Consider the following 18,337-nt stretch of genomic DNA (forward strand, 5'->3'; position numbering starts at 1 on the left):
AGTAAAAAAAAAAAAAATTCAAAAATCAAAACAGAAGTCATCACAAAGAGTTTGATGCTGAAGAGGTTTTATTTAATGAAAGTAAATGCATTGAAAGGGTCAGTCGTTTATTCTTGCCCTTCTCTGTATCCAAAGTGCTTTAAAAGTGCACAGTAAATAGCATTTTGTCTCTGAAGTGTGATCTAATGGTGACCTGTATGCTATTCAGAGTCAAAACAGCCCTCACAAAAGGAAAACCACAAATTACACCTAACCATACAAAAGCGTAAGGGTGATCCCTGTTGAAATGTTACTTCGACAAGGCTGAAGTGCTTTTAAGACAGCCATCACATGCGAAAATAGGTTTATAAAGATTTAGAAATGAGCCAAAACTATCACTGTCCAGTCTACTATTTGTATGCAATTCTGTCTCATTCGTGTTTGGGTGAGGATGGTGTTAGAACACATGAAAAACACATGGTACATGGTACATATCAGTAATCCCTGGCAAATGGACCATTTAGCTAGCATGCCACATGCTCCCAAATGCTGGCACTACATGGAATAGCTATGTTAACACTGTGATGGCCAGCCAACTTGTGAGATTTGAAACCACTTGGAAAAAAGCAATGCACCTTTATCTGGAAATGTGGATCCCTAACAGTGGTATCACAAGATGACCATTAGGCCCTGAATATGTATACCCGTATGAGGAGAGACTGGAAGCCCTGAATATGTATACTCTAGAGGAAAGGAGGGACAGGGGAGATACGATTCAGACATTCAAATACTTGAAGGGTATTAACATAGAACAAAATCTTTTCCAGAGAAAAGAAAATGGTAAAACCAGGACATAATTTGAGGTTGAGGAGTGGTAGATTCAAGAGCAATGTTAGGAAATTCTACTTTACGGAGAGGGTGGTGGATGCCTGGAATGTGCTCCCGAGACAGGTGGTGGAGAGGAAAACTGTGACTGAGTTCAAAGAAGCGTAGGATGAACACAGAGGATCTCGAATCAGAAAATAATATTAAATATTAAACTAAGGCCGGTACTGGGCAGACTTGCACGGTCTGTGTCTATATATGGCTGTTTGGGGGAGGATGGGCTAGAGAGGGCTTCAATGGCTGGGAGGATGTAGATGGGCTGGAGTAGGTTTTGACGGAGATTTCGGCAGTTAGAACTCAAGCACAGTATCGGGTAGAGCTTTGGATTCTTGCCCAGAAATAGCTAAGAAGAAAAAAATTTAAATTGAATCAGGTTGGGCAGACTGAATGGACCATTTGGGTCTTTATCTGCCGTCATATACTATATTACTATGTTTAAGGGTCAGCTGGTGACATATTTGTATAGGCAGCCACAATAGCAGGAGATCACAACTGCTCATGTTGCCCCTTCTGGATTCCTAGGGGCAAGTTAGGGTTTCAAGATGAGAGGGGAACCAGCCTGACCATATTTCAAGAGTGGGCCTTCTGCAGACAAGGGAACCAGTTTTGTATGCTTTAATCTCAGGTTAGGGCTCAAGGAGTACTGGAAAGAGCATAGGGTAAATTAATGAGGGGATCAAAGGTTGTGTGGAATGAAAGTGAGTGTGAATTAGGGGATTAGAGGGGGTATAGGGAATGTGTGTGAACATGAATAGCAGGGTACCCCAAGGATCTGTGCTGGGACCAAAGAAATTGTACTGCATATTACTGAATCTGCTGCAAAATTTACCCTTGAGACACTGTAGGAAACTGGCTGAGGGACAGACAACAGCTAGGAATGAAGGAATGTCCTAGTAGCTAAAGCAGTATGCTGCGAATCATGAAAACTGAGGTTGCAATTAAACCTCTCCCATTATCACTTTTTAGATTCACTAAGCAAACCGATCGGTTTGCGACCCCTTTGCGACCCGATTTCCCTCTAACCCGATTCACTAACCTGTGTCCTGATCATCCTCCGATCCGGGCATGCAAATGAGGGGGAACGGCATTCAAATGATGGCGGGCAACGATTCACAAACAAAAACCCTGCAACACCAATTGGGCTGGCCAATTACAAACATGCGACTGCTGAGGACCAGTCGCTCAGGTCCTTTCTGACTGCCCTGCCTTTGGCCACCCTGCTCTCTGCCCCAAACTCCTCCTGCCTGCCCCGATCTCCTGCTTCTTGCTCCCGTCTCAATCTCTTGCTCTCACCCCAATCTCTTGCTCTCACCCCAATTTTCTCCTGACTCTCCCATCCTTCCCCGCAGTGCAAGCCCATGGTTTTAACCCGCGGTTAAAACCACGGGCTTGGGAAGAAAAATAAATTTCCTGCTCTGCTGAGCACAAACGGTCTGCGCATGCTCAAGGATCACTATTCAGTGATCCGATTCAGTCTGTTTGGGGCATGATTCTGATCGCCCTCATTTGCATGACGGCGATTTGTGAATCAGCCCCCCCGGACACAGATTGGATCCCTCAAGGATCGGATTCGATCCGTGCCCTTAGCGAATCTAGCCCTATACCCTTAATTGCTTCACATACCAATTTCAACAATAAATCCTTCAGGTCACAAACCTAAACTGTAATGCTCCTTGAGCATGGGATTAGAAAAGCAAGTAATTAAATCCAACATCCTGAAATTAGGTGCAAATCTGAAATGGGATTCACTCTGAAGATAAAAATGTCTTGGGGAAACTGGTTCTGTTCAATACCTGTGCGAACAATACTGCTGACAGGTTACAAGGAAAAGGCAAAATTTAATTTTCTTTCCTCAAGTCCTGCCAGACACAATGGATATGCCCAAGGGAGCAGACCGAATAAGCAGTAATTTAAGGACAGGGGGGGAGGGGTGTGAATTGATGGGGATTCTGATGTTCATCGGCCCAGAAGGGAAGAATATGAAAGAAGCCGGTAATAAAAGCTGATCTGGGATAAGGAGCAATAACTTTGGCAGCAAGGCAGGAAAAACTGGGCACACTGAGCTAGTGATATCAATTTTTTCACGCCATGTCGGTACTTCGGAGGCATTCTGACCCCTTGGCTGATGTATCTCTCGGCATAATTGCTATTATAAGCTAAGACATCTTGGCTCATTTTGCCCTCTTCATTTCTGTGATTTAAATTAAAAAGCACCCCTTCCCACTCTAATACGACCTGGAGGAGGAGCTCAGGTCAGCACTGTGGGGACCTGTGTTCGACTTCAGGGTTGCCTTTGCACTGCTGAATTTAATGCTTGCAATATATGTGCTGATTACAATTTGCATGGAAGCCCTGTTCTCCTCAAACCAAACAAATTTTTAGTTGATAATATCACTCAATCCCCTTGGTTGCATGTAAGACACGAGCCTTCAAACGCACAAAAGTGCAGCGCAAACGCATAAGCAGAAAGGAAGACGTGGCTGTAGCTGTAATACTTCCACAGATAAGTAGGTTTTCCTGAAATACAGCTGAGGGGGTGAAAGATAAAGAAGAAACTGAAACAGCGCCATAAGAACACAGTCTGCTCCTTGGTACGAGTGGATTGTCACTAAAACTAGTGCTAGAGGAAAAAAGGTCCTAAGAGTGCATTTATATCTTTGGCAAATGTGCCTAGAATAAATTTCTGATCTAATGATTTTCTATTCCTGTTATGGAAGTAGTTTGTGCAAGCTGGATAAATCCTATGATCCTTATCTGCCATCATATTCCAGGTTCCAAAATGTGAACATCTGTACTCCATACATATGGAGAGAAAGAAAGAAAGAGAGAAAGAGAAAGAAAAAGAGAAAGAGAGAGAAAGAAAAAGAGAAAGAGAGAAAAAGACACAGAGAGACACACAGAGAGACAGACAGAGACAGAGAAAGACACAGAGACTGGATTAAAAGCATCACCGATAGCTTACAAAGGATGCAGAGCTGCCATTTCCACATTTGTACCCTTTTATTCTGTCCCACCGCCTCCCCAACCATCCCCTGTTCTCTGTAAGCAAGAGCTTACCTTACTACAATAGATTGGGAAACGGAATTTCTTCGTCAGTCCTCCATAATGATCACTATGAAAATGGGTGAGGAAATAAGCAGTGCAGCCTTCTATTTCGCCATACTGAAAGGCATCAACTACAAAGTCAGTTCCTGCAAGACAGAGTCAAGAGCTGAATACTGCTAATCAAGTTGTTATCCGAGTTTGTACAATCCTAAAAACAAATACAAGAAGAGTTCTGTAAGCAAAAAAAAAAAAAAAAAATTAAAAACCTAAATGGGAAAGAGATATCCAAGACAATTTAAAATTTTACAACATACAGTAGGCCCTGATTCACAACGCTCCAAAGCCACAGTAAAAATTACTGTGGCAGGAATGATTTTTCCCCAATGGATGATGCTCTGCACAAATAGCATGCAATTATATGCATGCTATTTGTGTGGAACAGCACCACAAAAAGGGGGAGCCACTGTGCCTGGCACCTTCTCAGGAGAGCAATTGCTAGGCAAAGCTCCTCCCTATTGCTCCTATCAAATTTTTTTTTTTGCTGCTGTCCTGCCTGCCAATCAGCTCTGGCAGGACTCCCCAAAGCAGCCGAATGGCGGCTTCTGGGCTTCCCCGGCCACTCAGCTCTTTGAGGCTTCCCCTGCCAGCTCAACAATGGTATTAGGATGCATCGGGAGGGTGAAGGGCCTGTCATTTTGAAGAGACGGGCCTAGAGGCAGGAGGGAGTGGGCATCCTTCCTGCTGGTCTTTGATTTAAGATATGGGGGTGTGTGTGGGGGAGGGGGGAGATTGGAGCTGGGGGCCCACTAAACCAGAAGTGGATTTTGAAGTGAAGGGTGAACCAGGGGAGCACTGATGTGTCCGACTATATGCTTATGAAGCTGTGAATTTTGATACCCCTGACGCAGCACGACAATGCGAAATGGGAGGTTCCCAGTTGGGTTCCCTAGCTGCTTTGCCCAGGTTCGTGAATTTTGAAGTGCCTGGAGAATGGCAGCAGCTAAGTGGTTTTTCTTTTCATGGGCCTCTTTGCATGTTGTGCTTTTGTGCCCCTCATCCACAGTTTCACGTTTGGGGTTGTGTACCCCGGGTGCTATTGGACATTTTCTCTGCAGGGCACTTTAGTGTTTTTTGCCTTACAGTTTTTGTGTGGATGCAGGAGTGTTTGGAGAAGTGGAGTTTTTTGCCAAATGAAGCTGAACTGAGGCTTTTTCTCCACTTCTTTTTCAACTTTTATTGTTGGGTTTGGCCTCCTGGTACCTGTGCTGTATGAGTGTGTGTGAAAGGCCTTGTAGTGTTGCAGTGGGTGTACCTTTGGTCCATATGGGGTTGTGTAGTAATTTGAATAGTGGTTTATAGCCGACCCTTATCCCTAGTTTAAGTGTGTAGGGCCCACTAGACCACCAGGGTTTTGTTTTGGTGTATGTGGGGTGTCAGGACAGAGGTCAGGGTTTTGGGGGCTTGTGTTGGAGGGGCTCCCATCCAATTCTTTAAAAGTTCCAGTGGAAAGGGGGGGGGGCAGTTTGTGAAATTTTTGGCAAAACATATGAATTACATATGTGGATTGGTACAAATCTGAGGATTTGATAAAAAGCCACTATGCAAGTTTGTATAGGAGAATTGATGAGTATTTTATTGGTACAGAAGATGGTATAACAATTGCAGAAGAGTACATGATTGGTTACAGAATTACATAGTGCCATCTTGGGAGGGGGGAGTCCCACTACCCGTTTTATTTTTCTTTTTGTGATAAGTCCCCCAAAGCGGGGGATTACAGTGTAATTATAAGGGAGTCTTAAACTGAATATAAGCATTTGAAGGGTTTCTTCAGATTGAAGCGCTTCAGTGTTGATTTTAGTCCATAGTGAGGCATTTTGCATTGTCTGGTGTCTATCCATTGAAATCTATTTTTCCCCATGACTGAAGAGAAATGAAGTATCATTTGATGGTGTTGTAGGATCAACCATTATGTAAGGACCAGGTTTTATTATTCTTGTATGAGTTTTATTAGATTGCTCCACAGGCGCCTGTGCCAGTCAAGGTCTTAGGCCCCTTCCTGGTGCATCCTGGGATACACTGGGATGAGCCTAAGGCCCTGATTGGCTAAGGTGCCTAAAGCCCCTCCCCTGCTGCTCCCCTCCTGCTGAGGATCTTCATGGGAGAGATGTGCGTGTGTGTCTGGGGGGCGAGGGTTGGAAGTGGGATGTGTAGGGTGGGGAGGGTGAGGTGGCCAAGGCAGGAGGGAATGGGCATCCTTCCTACCTCTTCTTTTAATCGGGAGCTGTTTTTGTTGTTGAGGGGGGCATCAGGGAGGCCAGCGCAATTATTTTTTTTTCCAAAGTTTTTATTCATTTTTCATCTTACATCAAGTACACAATATTACATCATTTAAATTTATACAGATCACTTTAATTTCTTTCAATTATCTTAAATACATAAATTTCCTTCCTACCCACCCTTCCCACAATTATTTTTTAAGGGGGATAGGTATTGAGCATGTATAACACATGCATAATACCTGTGCTCATTAAAAAAAGGAAAGAAAAAAAAAAGTCTTCTTGCCCCAAACAGCTGAGCAGCAGGATGCTGCTTTGGGGGGGGGGGGGTCCCCCCTGCCAGCTCTGTACATGCGTCAAAGTCGGTTTTCCAATGACTGGTGGGGTGAGATTATGGCAGACCTCTGCAAAACTAATTTGCATGCAGTCATTGGAAAAAAATTGATTGCTGTTTTAAAATCAGACAATGAATCGGCCCACAGCGACCCACTCGGCTTGAGCGACTTTTTTTTACTGCATCTGGGCCTTTGTGTCCTAACTCCACGTAGCTTATGCATGAGCCTCCTGTGATGAACCATATCAAAGGATTTGCTGAAATCCAAGTAGACCTCATCTAATGTGTGTCATTTGAAGATGGAGCCAATTAATGTGGATTTAATCTTGAGATGCCGGTTAATCATGCATTTAATTCTGAGCACGAGTGGAAAAATATCTAAAGAGAGGCACACTACACTTAACTACTAAGCTCTCTAAACAAGACATTTTAAGGGCATAGGAAGACTTTTTAAATATGGATTCCCTTCATCTTAGATTTCAGAGACTTAAGTTCTTGGCCAAACCTGTGAAGATCTAAGTGGGTCATATTGCTTAGCCTCATTTCTCCTTCCCAGTATCTCCTGTGTCCTTATCCTGGTATTCAGCCAGGAGGATACTAATGTCAATATAGCAAAAGGAGAGGGTGGTGCAACTGTTTTACAATCTACACATATAAAGTGAATCCTCAAAAATAAATTTGCAAACATTCTTTCAAATTCTGATAAGCACAGATATAAACAAGGGACAATAAACCATGCCTATGAATCAACTTGGAAAGCTTTTCACATGTTAACAAGATTAAAAATAACCTCACTCTTATCAGATCAAGGTCCATTTTCAACAACATAGATAAGCCCAGTCTTTGGGGCACATTCAGCTAGTTAAGCTTTCAGGATAACCATGATGAATATGCATAAGATATTTGCATACCAAGGAGGAAGTGTATGCAAATGTGTCTCATGCATATTTGTTGCTGATATTCTGAAAACCTGGCTGGGTGTACCTGAGGCCTGGGTTGAGAGCCATTGCCTTAAATTTCACCCCAGTCAGCTTACTAACTGGTAATCTATCATGTTTCTACACCAGGGCTACTCAACCCAGTCCTCGGGCCACACTTAGCCACTCAGGTTCCAGGATAGCCACAATGAATATGCATAAGATACATTTGCATGCACTACCTCCATTGTATGCAAATCTCTCTCATGCATATTCATGGACGATATCGTGACAACTTGACTAGCTAGTTGTGCCCAGAAGACTGGGTTGAGAACCTTTGTTCTAGACAGTATTAATGAGTTGTAATATGGAGCTGAGAAGCAATTAACAAATTGGTTGAATGAAATAAGATGGGTAGAATATTGTCTGAAGCATCAGCATCTCATTTGACAAATTAAGCTGGACAGATCTCGCAGCATGATTTCTCTATACCTCCATGTCTGCAAGTAAAGGTTGCATTGGTCCTGCTCTTACTCCTAGTGCATGTATGAACCTCTGCATATACTGTATTTTATTCAGATACTGGAACAGGAGGTCCTTTCTTGTGGTGCATGTAAAACCAGGGCTGGCTCAGGTGTTTCCTAAAGACATTGAGTGTCACAGTAAGGCTCAAGTCCCAGCTTTGGTGTAGAGCAGGGGTGTCCAATGTCAGTCCTCGAGGGCCGCAATCCAGTCGGGTTTTCAGGATTTCCCCAATGAATATGCATGAGATCTATGTGCATGCACTGCTTTCAATGCATATTCATTGGGGAAATCCTGAAAATCCGACTGGACTGCGGCCCTCGAGGACCGACATTGGACACCCCTGGTGTAGAGAATACCACAGGGACAAATTTTTCCCTGTCCCTGCGGGACCTCATTTTCCCATCCCGGCGAGTTCTTTTCCTGTTCCTGCCCCATTCCTGCAAGCTCCATCCTCATCTGCACAAGCCCCAAACACTTTAAAATCCTAAGTAGCAGCATTCTAGAGCTCAGATTGTGATGTCATAATGCCTCATTCCACCAATGCCTAAGCTCCATCCTCATCTGCACAAGCCCCAAACACTTTAAAATCCTAAGTAGCAACATTCTAGAGCTCAGATTGTGATGTCATAATGCCTCATTCCACCAATGCCTAAGCTCCATCCTCATCTGCACAAGCCCCAAACACTTTAAAATCCTAAGTAGCAACATTCTAGAGCTCAGATTGTGATGTCATAATGCCTCATTCCACCAATGCCTAAGCTCCGTCCTCATCTGCACAAGCCCCAAACACTTTAAAATCCTAAGTAGCAACATTCTAGAGCTCAGATTGTGATGTCATAATGCCTCATTCCACCAATGCCTAAGCTCCATCCTCATCTGCACAAGCCCCAAACACTTTAAAATCCTAAGTAGCAACATTCTAGAGCTCAGATTGTGATGTCATAATGCCTCATTCCACCAATGCCTAAGCTCCGTCCTCATCTGCACAAACCTCAAGCACTTTAAAATCCTAAGTAGCAACATTCTAGAGCTCAGATTGTGATGTCATAATGCCTCATTCCACCAATGCCTAAGCTCCGTCCTCATCTGCACAAGCCTCAAACACTTTAAAATCCTAAGTAGCAACATTCTAGAGCTCAGACTGTGATGTCATAATGCCTCATTCCACCAATGCCTAAGCTCCGTGCTCATCTGCACGAGCCTCAAGCACTTTAAAATCCTAAGTAGCAACATTCTAGAGCTCAGACTGTGATGTCATAATGCCTCATTCCACCAATGCCTAAGCTCCGTGCTCATCTGCACGAGCCTCAAGCACTTTAAAATCCTAAGTAGCAACATTCTAGAGCTCAGATTGTGATGTCATAATGCCTCATTCCACCAATGCCTAAGCTCCGTCCTCATCTGCACAAGCCTCAAACACTTTAAAATCCTAAGTAGCAACATTCTAGAGCTCAGACTGTGATGTCATAATGCCTCATTCCACCAATGCCTAAGCTCCGTGCTCATCTGCACGAGCCTCAAGCACTTTAAAATCCTAAGTAGCAACATTCTAGAGCTCAGACTGTGATGTCATAATGCCTCATTCCACCAATGCCTAAGCTCCGTGCTCATCTGCACGAGCCTCAAGCACTTTAAAATCCTAAGTAGCAACATTCTAGAGCTCAGATTGTGATGTCATAATGCCTCATTCCACCAATGCCTAAGCTCCGTCCTCATCTGCACAAGCCTCAAACACTTTAAAATCCTAAGTAGCAACATTCTAGAGCTCAGACTGTGATGTCATAATGCCTCATTCCACCAATGCCTAAGCTCCGTGCTCATCTGCACGAGCCTCAAGCACTTTAAAATCCTAAGTAGCAACATTCTAGAGCTCAGACTGTGATGTCATAATGCCTCATTCCACCAATGCCTAAGCTCCGTGCTCATCTGCACGAGCCTCAAGCACTTTAAAATCCTAAGTAGCAACATTCTAGAGCTCAGATTGTGATGTCATAATGCCTCATTCCACCAATGCCTAAGCTCCGGTCCTTGTCTGTACAAGCTTCAAACACTTTAAAATCATAAGTGTTTGAGTCTTGTGCAATTAAGGCAGAGCTTACAGGAACGGGACAGGGACAAAACTCGCGGAGATGGGGAAAAATTTGTCCCCATGTCATTTTCTACTTTGGAGTTACATACCTCCTGGTAAAAAGCTGAAGGTTATCATTACTTGTTTTTTTTTATCTGAGGCATTAAAGGACTTTGAACCCAAAGATACACGTTCTTGGGGTAGGAATTTAAGGAGATATCTTATCATTGCAGCCTGAGACACAGTAGTGATTCATAAATATATATTCAATGGCCATTTCCATCTAAGTAAAAATAAGAAAGTTAATAAAACAAAGCCATAGTGGGTAGAAAATTAGCCTCCAAGCTCACCTGCTATTTTCTTATAGAAGGGGCATTGCTTCTTCTCTCTTCCCTCTATGGCAGAGGATTTTCTGAATCTCTTTTTCCATCCACGCTGTCCACCAGGGACTCCACTTATATCCCAAGTTCCTGTAGCTGTTTCAGGACCCCCCACCGATCCCTCTGCTTTTCTCTTTTTCTGCCTAGGCCCCTTTGCGTTTGGGGCAGCCACTGAACTTGTGACTTGCTTTGGCAAGACAAGATTTGTCTCCTCTTTTTCTTCCTTCACTTTGGGTTTCAGGCCAAAGAAAACACCGATATCCATTTGCTTAAGGCCTTTGGTGGAAATGCGTTTGACACTTACATTTGGTCCAGGAGTGGATGATAATCTTTTCAAGGGTACATCCTGGCTATTAACTGATGTACTCTGAAAGAAAGGCGGCTTTACTTTTTCTGTAGAATGAGACAGTGAGGTATTAAAGGTTGAAGGTAAGATACCTTCAAACAGTTTTCCACCAGTTCCACTCAGACTTCTATTAAAACCATCTTTGCTAATCTTTTGCTTCTCTGACACATCATTTTGAAGTGAATAGAAAATTGTATCTTTTTCATCCTCAGCTTTCACAGAAAGCACCATGTTGCTACTAACCCAGGTTGGAGATAAGCAATCAGAAGCACCTGGGTCTTTTGAATTAGACCAACTTGTCCCAGAAACAGGTGAACTGAATTCTGGCCAATCAGGTTCTTCCTTAATTTTCTGAGGATCTACATGGAAGGGTAGCTCTGCTGCTGGGTGATGTTCTGGCAGTTTGGTGGCATATGCTGAGCTGCCTGATGGGCTACGGGCATCATTCCGAAAAAGCTGCTCAGACAACATGTTGGAGTTGCCCAGGTCCTTTTCGAGTGGTGTGAAATGACCCCCTCCAGGACTGAGGCACCCATGGCCCCGCCCCTTTTGCAACTCATTCAGTTTGCTTACCACAGTACAGCGGTCCCCTTCAGTTTCACTTTGCTCCTCTTCAGACTTTCCTACGGAAAACAGCCTCTTCCTTGACCGCCTCAGTTTCCCACCCTCACTAATTTCATCGTCATCACTACAGAGGGGTGAGAAAGAGATTTCTGAGCTGCTGGAGCTCTCATCTAGAATTGGTATTGATTCACAGAACCGTTCTAACGCTTTCCCACCAATTTTGATGCCCTGAGTCTGTGAAAGATCAAAATGTTCTTTGGTATCTACTGACTGTGTAAACTGCAGAGTGCTCTGTTTCAGATTCTTGCCTTGCCAATGAATCCTCGTTGGACCTTTTGGGGAGCTTAAAGTCTGGTTCAGATTCCCTGTTGTTTCATCTTTGAAGGCAGTGAAGTATTCCGATTTAGCAGCGTCTGAACTGAAAGACTTCTTATCAGGACTATACATTTCAGACCCAGCCCACTGATCTCCTGATCTGCTCCTGGCAAGCAAGAAATGAGTGTACCGCTTGTAATGTGACGGGATAGTGGAAGTGCAGTGCAGACCATCGGGGCATTCTGAAACACAAACATTTGTGACAAGCGTATTAATGAACAACATGGTTTATTTATTTCATTTTCTATCCCATTCTCCCCAATGAGCTCAGAATGGGTTACAGACTAACATACGTAATATAGAGTAAAACAGGTTACAATTTGCCATAGAAATAAAAGCATTCTACATGGCCAAAAGTCTGAGGAATGTTTCAAACTTATTAAATATGTGCTGTGTCAGGCAGCAGGGAAAATGTTACAGCCAGAATATCATCCTTTAAACCAGGGGTGTCCAACCTTTTGGCTTCCTTGGGCCGCATTGGTCGAAAAAAATGTTTCTGGGGCTGCACAAATGTGCAAACGCTGCAGCAAGACAGAGGAGGGAGCCGGCAAGACGGTAAACACCTAGGGGCAGCATAGGAAAACACTGCATCGCCCTTGACCGGGGCCGCACAAAATACTTCACTGGGCCATATGCGGCCCTCGGGCCGCAGGTTGGACACCCCTGCTTTAAACCAAAAAGCCATATAGATACCGTGTTTCCTCAAAAATAAGACAGTATCTTATATTAATTTTGGGCCCAAAAAACACACTAGGTCTTATTTTTTTCATGTACGATGATCATCTCTCCCTGTCTCTCCTCCACCTCAATTCTTCCTCTTTCCTTTCTCTCCCCAAGTTTATTAAAATTTGATAAAACGCCAATTATAAATTCTAAGTATTTTACAATAAAATATGGGGGGAAACTATCAAGAGTCTAATTAAAAACAATACAGACATAACATTCGATAGAACAAGAGGAGAGTGGGAAGAACTACAATATTTAAAAGAAAAGCATACAAAGAAGGCGAAAACAAAAGGGGGAAGGGGAGAGATCAGAGTTCAAATTGATCAGTGGAATCAGAGGAAGGAATCAGCTTTCAGAAGCATCTTTGAAGAGGATGCATTTTAAACATGTGCAGCATAGAAACATGACAGCAGATAAAGGCCAAATGGCCCATCCAGTCTGCCCATCCACAGTAACCATTATCTTTCCTCCCCCTCTCACCCATCCCCTTGTGCCTTCCCTCTGCAGCATCTTTCTATCCTTCCTCCCGTGCGCCGTGTGATTATAACATCATCAGTAATGCGGCAGAGGGAATACCCCAGTGGGAGAAAGCCACGAACCAGCCTGTTTAGAGTGCTGCCAACGCTGCTCTGTGGAGGGAGGTAGGAGGTCTCACGGTCAGAGTATTGGCGGGGTTTAGACGGGAGGGAGAGATGGAAGAGTCAGTGGGGGCAGGGAAGCGCTGCTGCCAGCAAATTCAGGGATTAGGGCTTATTTTTGGAGTAGGGCTTGCATTAAGACCTACCCCGAAAATCATGCTAGGGCTTATTTTGGGGGAAATACAGTATAACCAGGTAATATATATCCAGACAGGGAATTCCATCTGAATACACTTGAGCAATGATCTCTTGGATAACAGATATGCTTTATAGTTTTACCACTGATTTTAAGTCACCTTCATCAGTAATTCAGGAAAAGGTAAGGTAATATAAGAATTGCCATACTGGGTCATATCGAAGGTTCTTCAGGCTTAGTATTCTATTTCCTAAAGTGGCCAACCTAGGTCACAAGTACCTGGCAAGAGCCCAAAGAGTAAAACAGATTTTATACTGCTTATTGTAGGAATAAGCATGGATTTCCTCAAGTCCATCTTACTAACGGCTTATGAACTTCTCTTTTACGAAATGGTCCCGACCTTTTTTAAACCCTGCTAAGCTAACCACTTTCACCACATTCTCCCTCAGCTGTCATGTACTTATACAGATGTTCAGGCTATATACAGAACTCATTTGTACAAATCGGTAAGGGCCAAAAAGGTAGCCGATTTCCAAAAAAACACAGTTGAGCAGCAGGAGGTCTTTTTCACCTACTTATAGGAGAAGAAAAGATGATATTCAGCTGTGGTTCAGACGCTCAGCAAAAAAGGTACCAGAAGTGGGGTTACAAATAAGAGAGGCTTTAAAAGTTTGGAGGGGCAGCTTTCATGTTTGAAAGTTTTTCTTTGTACTATAGGATTATTACAATGGGACTATGCAATTTTATTTTTTAACGGCTTTTAGCCTAAAAACTGCAAATGCCTATAGTAGGGGAAATGTGATTTCTGGGCTTACCTTTTTTTTTATATAAACGTTTCTCATTTTTAGCCCATATCAGAAGCTGATACTTTACCACAGCACCTTTATACAAATAGGACTGCAACCATTTTGCAATTATATGACTTCAAAAACATTAATGCAGCCAAATCTAGGGTAGAGGGCTGGCTATCGGGATCCATACTTCATTTACATAAGTTGTTTTTTTTAAAGCAGAGAATGAAAAATAGAGGCAAAAGTGACTTCTCCAAGGCATTCCCTCAGAAACTGATTTACTAAGGCTCCTTTTACTAAGCTGTTAGGGCATTAACGCGTTGAATTGCCGCGCATGCTAGACCTTAATGCCAGCATAGAATGCGGTAATATCCCGCGTGCGTTAAAAATGCTAGCGAACCTTAGTAAAAGGAGCCCTAAGACTCTTTTTCTGTTCCATCTCTATGGGAAAAGGAAGTTTATTACATCAGCCCCTTAAGATGCATCTGAAAATAAATAGCTGAAGACCGCAGTCTCTCTGTGGAGTGGAGGAGTAGCCTATTGGTTAGTGTAGTGGCCTGAGAACCTGGGTTCAATTCCTTCTGACTCTGGGCAAGTCACCTGGCCCTCCACTGCCCCAGATATAAAAAAGAAGTACCTATATATAATATGTAAACTGCTTTGATGTGAAGTTCTCCGACTGGGAGAAAGTGACTAGTGGTGTACCCCAGGGCTCGGTACTTGGGCCGATCCTTTTTAATATTTATATCAATGACCTGGAGGAAGGAACATCCAGTGAGATCATCAAGTTTGCAGACGATACAAAACTATGCCGGGCAATCAGATCGCAGGAGGATAGAGAGAAACTCCAGAGCGACTTGTGTCGGTTAGAAACATGGGCGGAGAAATGGCAGATGAAGTTCAATGTGGAGAAATGCAAGGTAATGCATTTAGGCAATAAAAATAAGGAATACGAGTATACAATGTCAGGTGCAACTCTGGGGAAGAGTGAACAAGAAAGGGACCTGGGTGTACTGATAGATAGGACCCTGAAGCCGTTGGCACAATGCGCGGCAGCGGCGAAGAAGGCAAATAGAATGTTGGGCATGATAAAGAAAGGAATCTCGAGTAGATCGGAGAAAATTATAATGCCGCTTTATAGGGCAATGGTCAGACCACACTTGGAATACTGCGTCCAACATTGGTCTCCCTACCTAAAGAAGGATATAAAACTGCTGGAGAGGGTGCAGAGACGAGCAACAAAACTGGTGAAGGGTATGGAGAGACTGGAATATGAGGATAGACTTATAACACTAGGATTGTTCTCCCTTGAGAAAAGGAGAATGCGTGGGGATATGATCGAGACCTTCAAAATACTGAAAGGAATCGACAAAATAGAGCAGAGAAGATTATTTACACTGTCCAATTTGACACGGACTAGAGGACATGTAATGAAGCTAAGGGGGGACAGGTTCAGGACTAATGTCAGGAAGTTCTGCTTCACTCAGAGAGTGGTTGACACCTGGAATGCCCTCCCAGAGGAGATTATTGCGGAATCGACCGTCCTAGGCTTCAAGAGCAAACTAGATGCATATCTCCTTAAGAGAGGCATATAAAGATATGGTGGACTATAAATTACGACAGGTGTACACCTGGCAGGGCCTCCGCGTGTGCGGATCGCCGGACTTGATGGACCGAAGGTCTGATCCGGAGATGGCAGTTCTTATGTTCTTATGTTCTTAACTATAGAAAGGCAGTATTTCAAGCCCTGTCCCCTTTTCTCTTGTCAGCTGTTTGACAGCATCTTCTTTCATAGGCGAATCTCTTTCCTCCCAAGCCTTTGGTTTCTTTAAGTGGAGCAAGCGCCTGCCCAGAGCCAAGACAGATTTCATTTCTCCTTTAGGAAATGTTTAAATACCGGTACATTTTTGTTTCCTAATGTTTCATTTATTTATGTGTTTTGGAATAAGTTTTAATCTCCTTTTTTGCAATTAGGTTTCATAAATTTTCTAATTTTTTTTTTTTTTATTGATGATATGAATCATCTTGAATGAATTATGTGCAGAGGTAGATATGTCTATAAATAAATACAAAAACATCCAGTACCACATAGTTGAACCTCAGCGAGGGCTCCTTTTACGAAGGCACGGTAACGGTTTAATACGCGTAATAGCGCGCACTAAACCACTGGCCACGCTAGCCGCTACCGCCTCCTCTTGAGGAGACGGTAGTTTTTCGGCCAGCAAAGGGGTTAGCACTAGAGAGTTGCACAGGGACAGAAATCCCACCCATCCCCGCCAGGATCCTCTCCATCCCCACCCGTCCCCGTCAGGATCCTCTCCGTCCCCACCAGGATCCTCTCCTTCCCCACCCGTCCCCGTCAGGATCCTCTCCGTCCCCACCCCTCCCCGTCAGGATCTTCTCCATCCCCGTCAGGATCCTCTCCGTCCCCGCCAGAATCCTCTCCGTCCCCACCCGTCCCCGTCAGGATCCTCTCCGTCCCCACCCCTCCCCGTCAGGATCTTCTCCATCCCCGTCAGGATCCTCTCCGTCCCCGCCAGAATCCTCTCCGTCCCCACCCGTCCCCGTCAGGATCCTCTCCGTCCCCACCCGTCCCCGTCAGGATCCTCTCCGTCCCCACCCGTCCCCGTCAGGATCCTCTCCTTCCCCACCCGTCCCCGTCAGGATCCTCTCCGTCCCCACCCCTCCTCGCCAGGATCCTCTCGGTCCCCACCCTTCCCCGCCAGGATCTTCTCCATCCCCGTCAGGATCCTCTCCGTCCCCGCCAGAATCCTCTCCATCCCCGTCAGGATCCTCTCCGTCCCCACCCGTCCCCGTCAGGATCCTCTCGGTCCCCACCCGTCCCCGTCAGGATCCTCTCCGTCCCCACCCATCCCCGCAAGGAATTACCTCCATCCCCGCCCGTCCCCATATAAAGCAGCAATTACTTCTGACAGGATCATTAATTCCACAGTTTCTTTTGTGTTTGCGCTGCTGTTTTCCTTGTGGATCTCTTTGGTGGAACCCTTTTTTTGTTTTCTGTTCAGGTAATTAACTTATAAATCCCCTCTTTTACTAAGGCTGACGTGTCAATTATATTATATGGACGAACCCTGCTTCCAAAGCCTTCCATCCCCGTGGGAGTCCCGATGGCTAGAGGGGGGTCCCCGTGGGAGTCCCGTGGGCTAGAGAGGGATCCCCGTGGGAGTCCCGTGGGCTAGAGGGGGATTCCCACGGGACCCCCACGATCCCCGTTCCCATGTAGACCTCTAGTTAGCACATGATGAGAAGTCACGCGCGGCTTTGTAAAAGGAGCCCATAGTGTAGAATTCAGAAATTCATCATTTGAAGCAGTTCTGCAAAAGGAAAGCATGCAGGAACATTAAATCCCAGGGATCAAGGTGCAATTTCTAGGTACCACGGCAATTTGGTGTCTGGGATATGTCGCTTTCTGTGTTAAGCTACACTGGCTGCATACCACCTAGGGTGAACCTCTTCCTAGGCAGTTAAAGCCACATAAATAACTGACTTTGCCCATATCAGAATGCCAATGGCATGAACTCTAAAAGTTTCACCCTTGAATTTTAGTAACAACTTTCTGGCTTAATTTGCAGAAAACAAAATCTTGCTAGTAAAAGACATGGCCAACACTGTGTTTCTCCAAAGGTAGGCCTATGCCACAAGAAGCAGCTACCAATGGGATAAGCTGTAACAGGAACTTGGAAGGGCTGAAAGGGAGATAAGAGGAAAGAGGGAAAAGAATAAAGAAGAATAAAATAAGTATACCAAAACAAATATAACACTACCCTGTACAAAAGAGTGCTTTCTATTCATCCCTTGTGAATGCTGAAATTGAAGTAATGAAACAAGGTTGAACATAAAGTACAGTATCTTTATGACTTAGGCTGAGGTTAACTTCTGACAGTCATTGGTAGAGTTAGGCCATTTATTAATGATTAACATGTATATTATTTGCCATAGGGTCCATTTTTATGCAACACACCTTGTGACAAATAAGTGCAATTACTGTACAACTCCAACCAATATGATGGGCAGAATGGACCAGGCGAGTCTTTATCTACCAACATTTACTGTTTTACTAAGATCGTGAAGCAGAGCTAAGATGAGGGGCTTCAGTCAATAGGGGAATTCAGTTATCTGAATGTTCCCCGTTGGTAAATAAAGGGAAAGGGATTAGGACTTGTATACCGCCTTTTTTGAAGTTTTACAACCACACTCAAAGTAGTTTACATACAGGTACATCAAGTATTTTCCTATCTTGTCTCGGTGGGCTCACAATCTATGTAATAATGTACCTGGGGCAGTGAAGGATTAAGTGACTTGCCAAGGGTCACAAGGAGCAGTGGGGGGGG

At 44.2% G+C, this 18,337-nt stretch overlaps 1 protein-coding gene across 2 annotated transcripts in view; it reads right to left on the reverse strand.

The window, feature by feature from the left end:
* The window catches only part of DCLRE1A (DNA cross-link repair 1A), a 60,067-nt gene that overhangs the window by 36,097 nt on the left and 5,633 nt on the right, over nt 1-18,337 (reverse strand). For both annotated transcript variants that reach the window (XR_004539164.1, XM_033941352.1), the window contains exons 4-5: nt 10,380-11,876; nt 3,922-4,055 (exon numbers count right to left, since the gene is read on the reverse strand). Coding sequence is in view for 1 of the 2 variants with exons in the window: in XM_033941352.1 (XP_033797243.1) it covers nt 3,922-4,055; nt 10,380-11,876 (1,631 nt within the window). In the remaining variant the exon portion in view is untranslated. The remainder of the gene's footprint in view (nt 1-3,921; nt 4,056-10,379; nt 11,877-18,337) is intronic.

This window comes from Geotrypetes seraphini, chromosome 4, assembly GCF_902459505.1.
Source record: "Geotrypetes seraphini chromosome 4, aGeoSer1.1, whole genome shotgun sequence".
Classification (NCBI taxonomy): domain Eukaryota; kingdom Metazoa; phylum Chordata; class Amphibia; order Gymnophiona; family Dermophiidae; genus Geotrypetes; species Geotrypetes seraphini.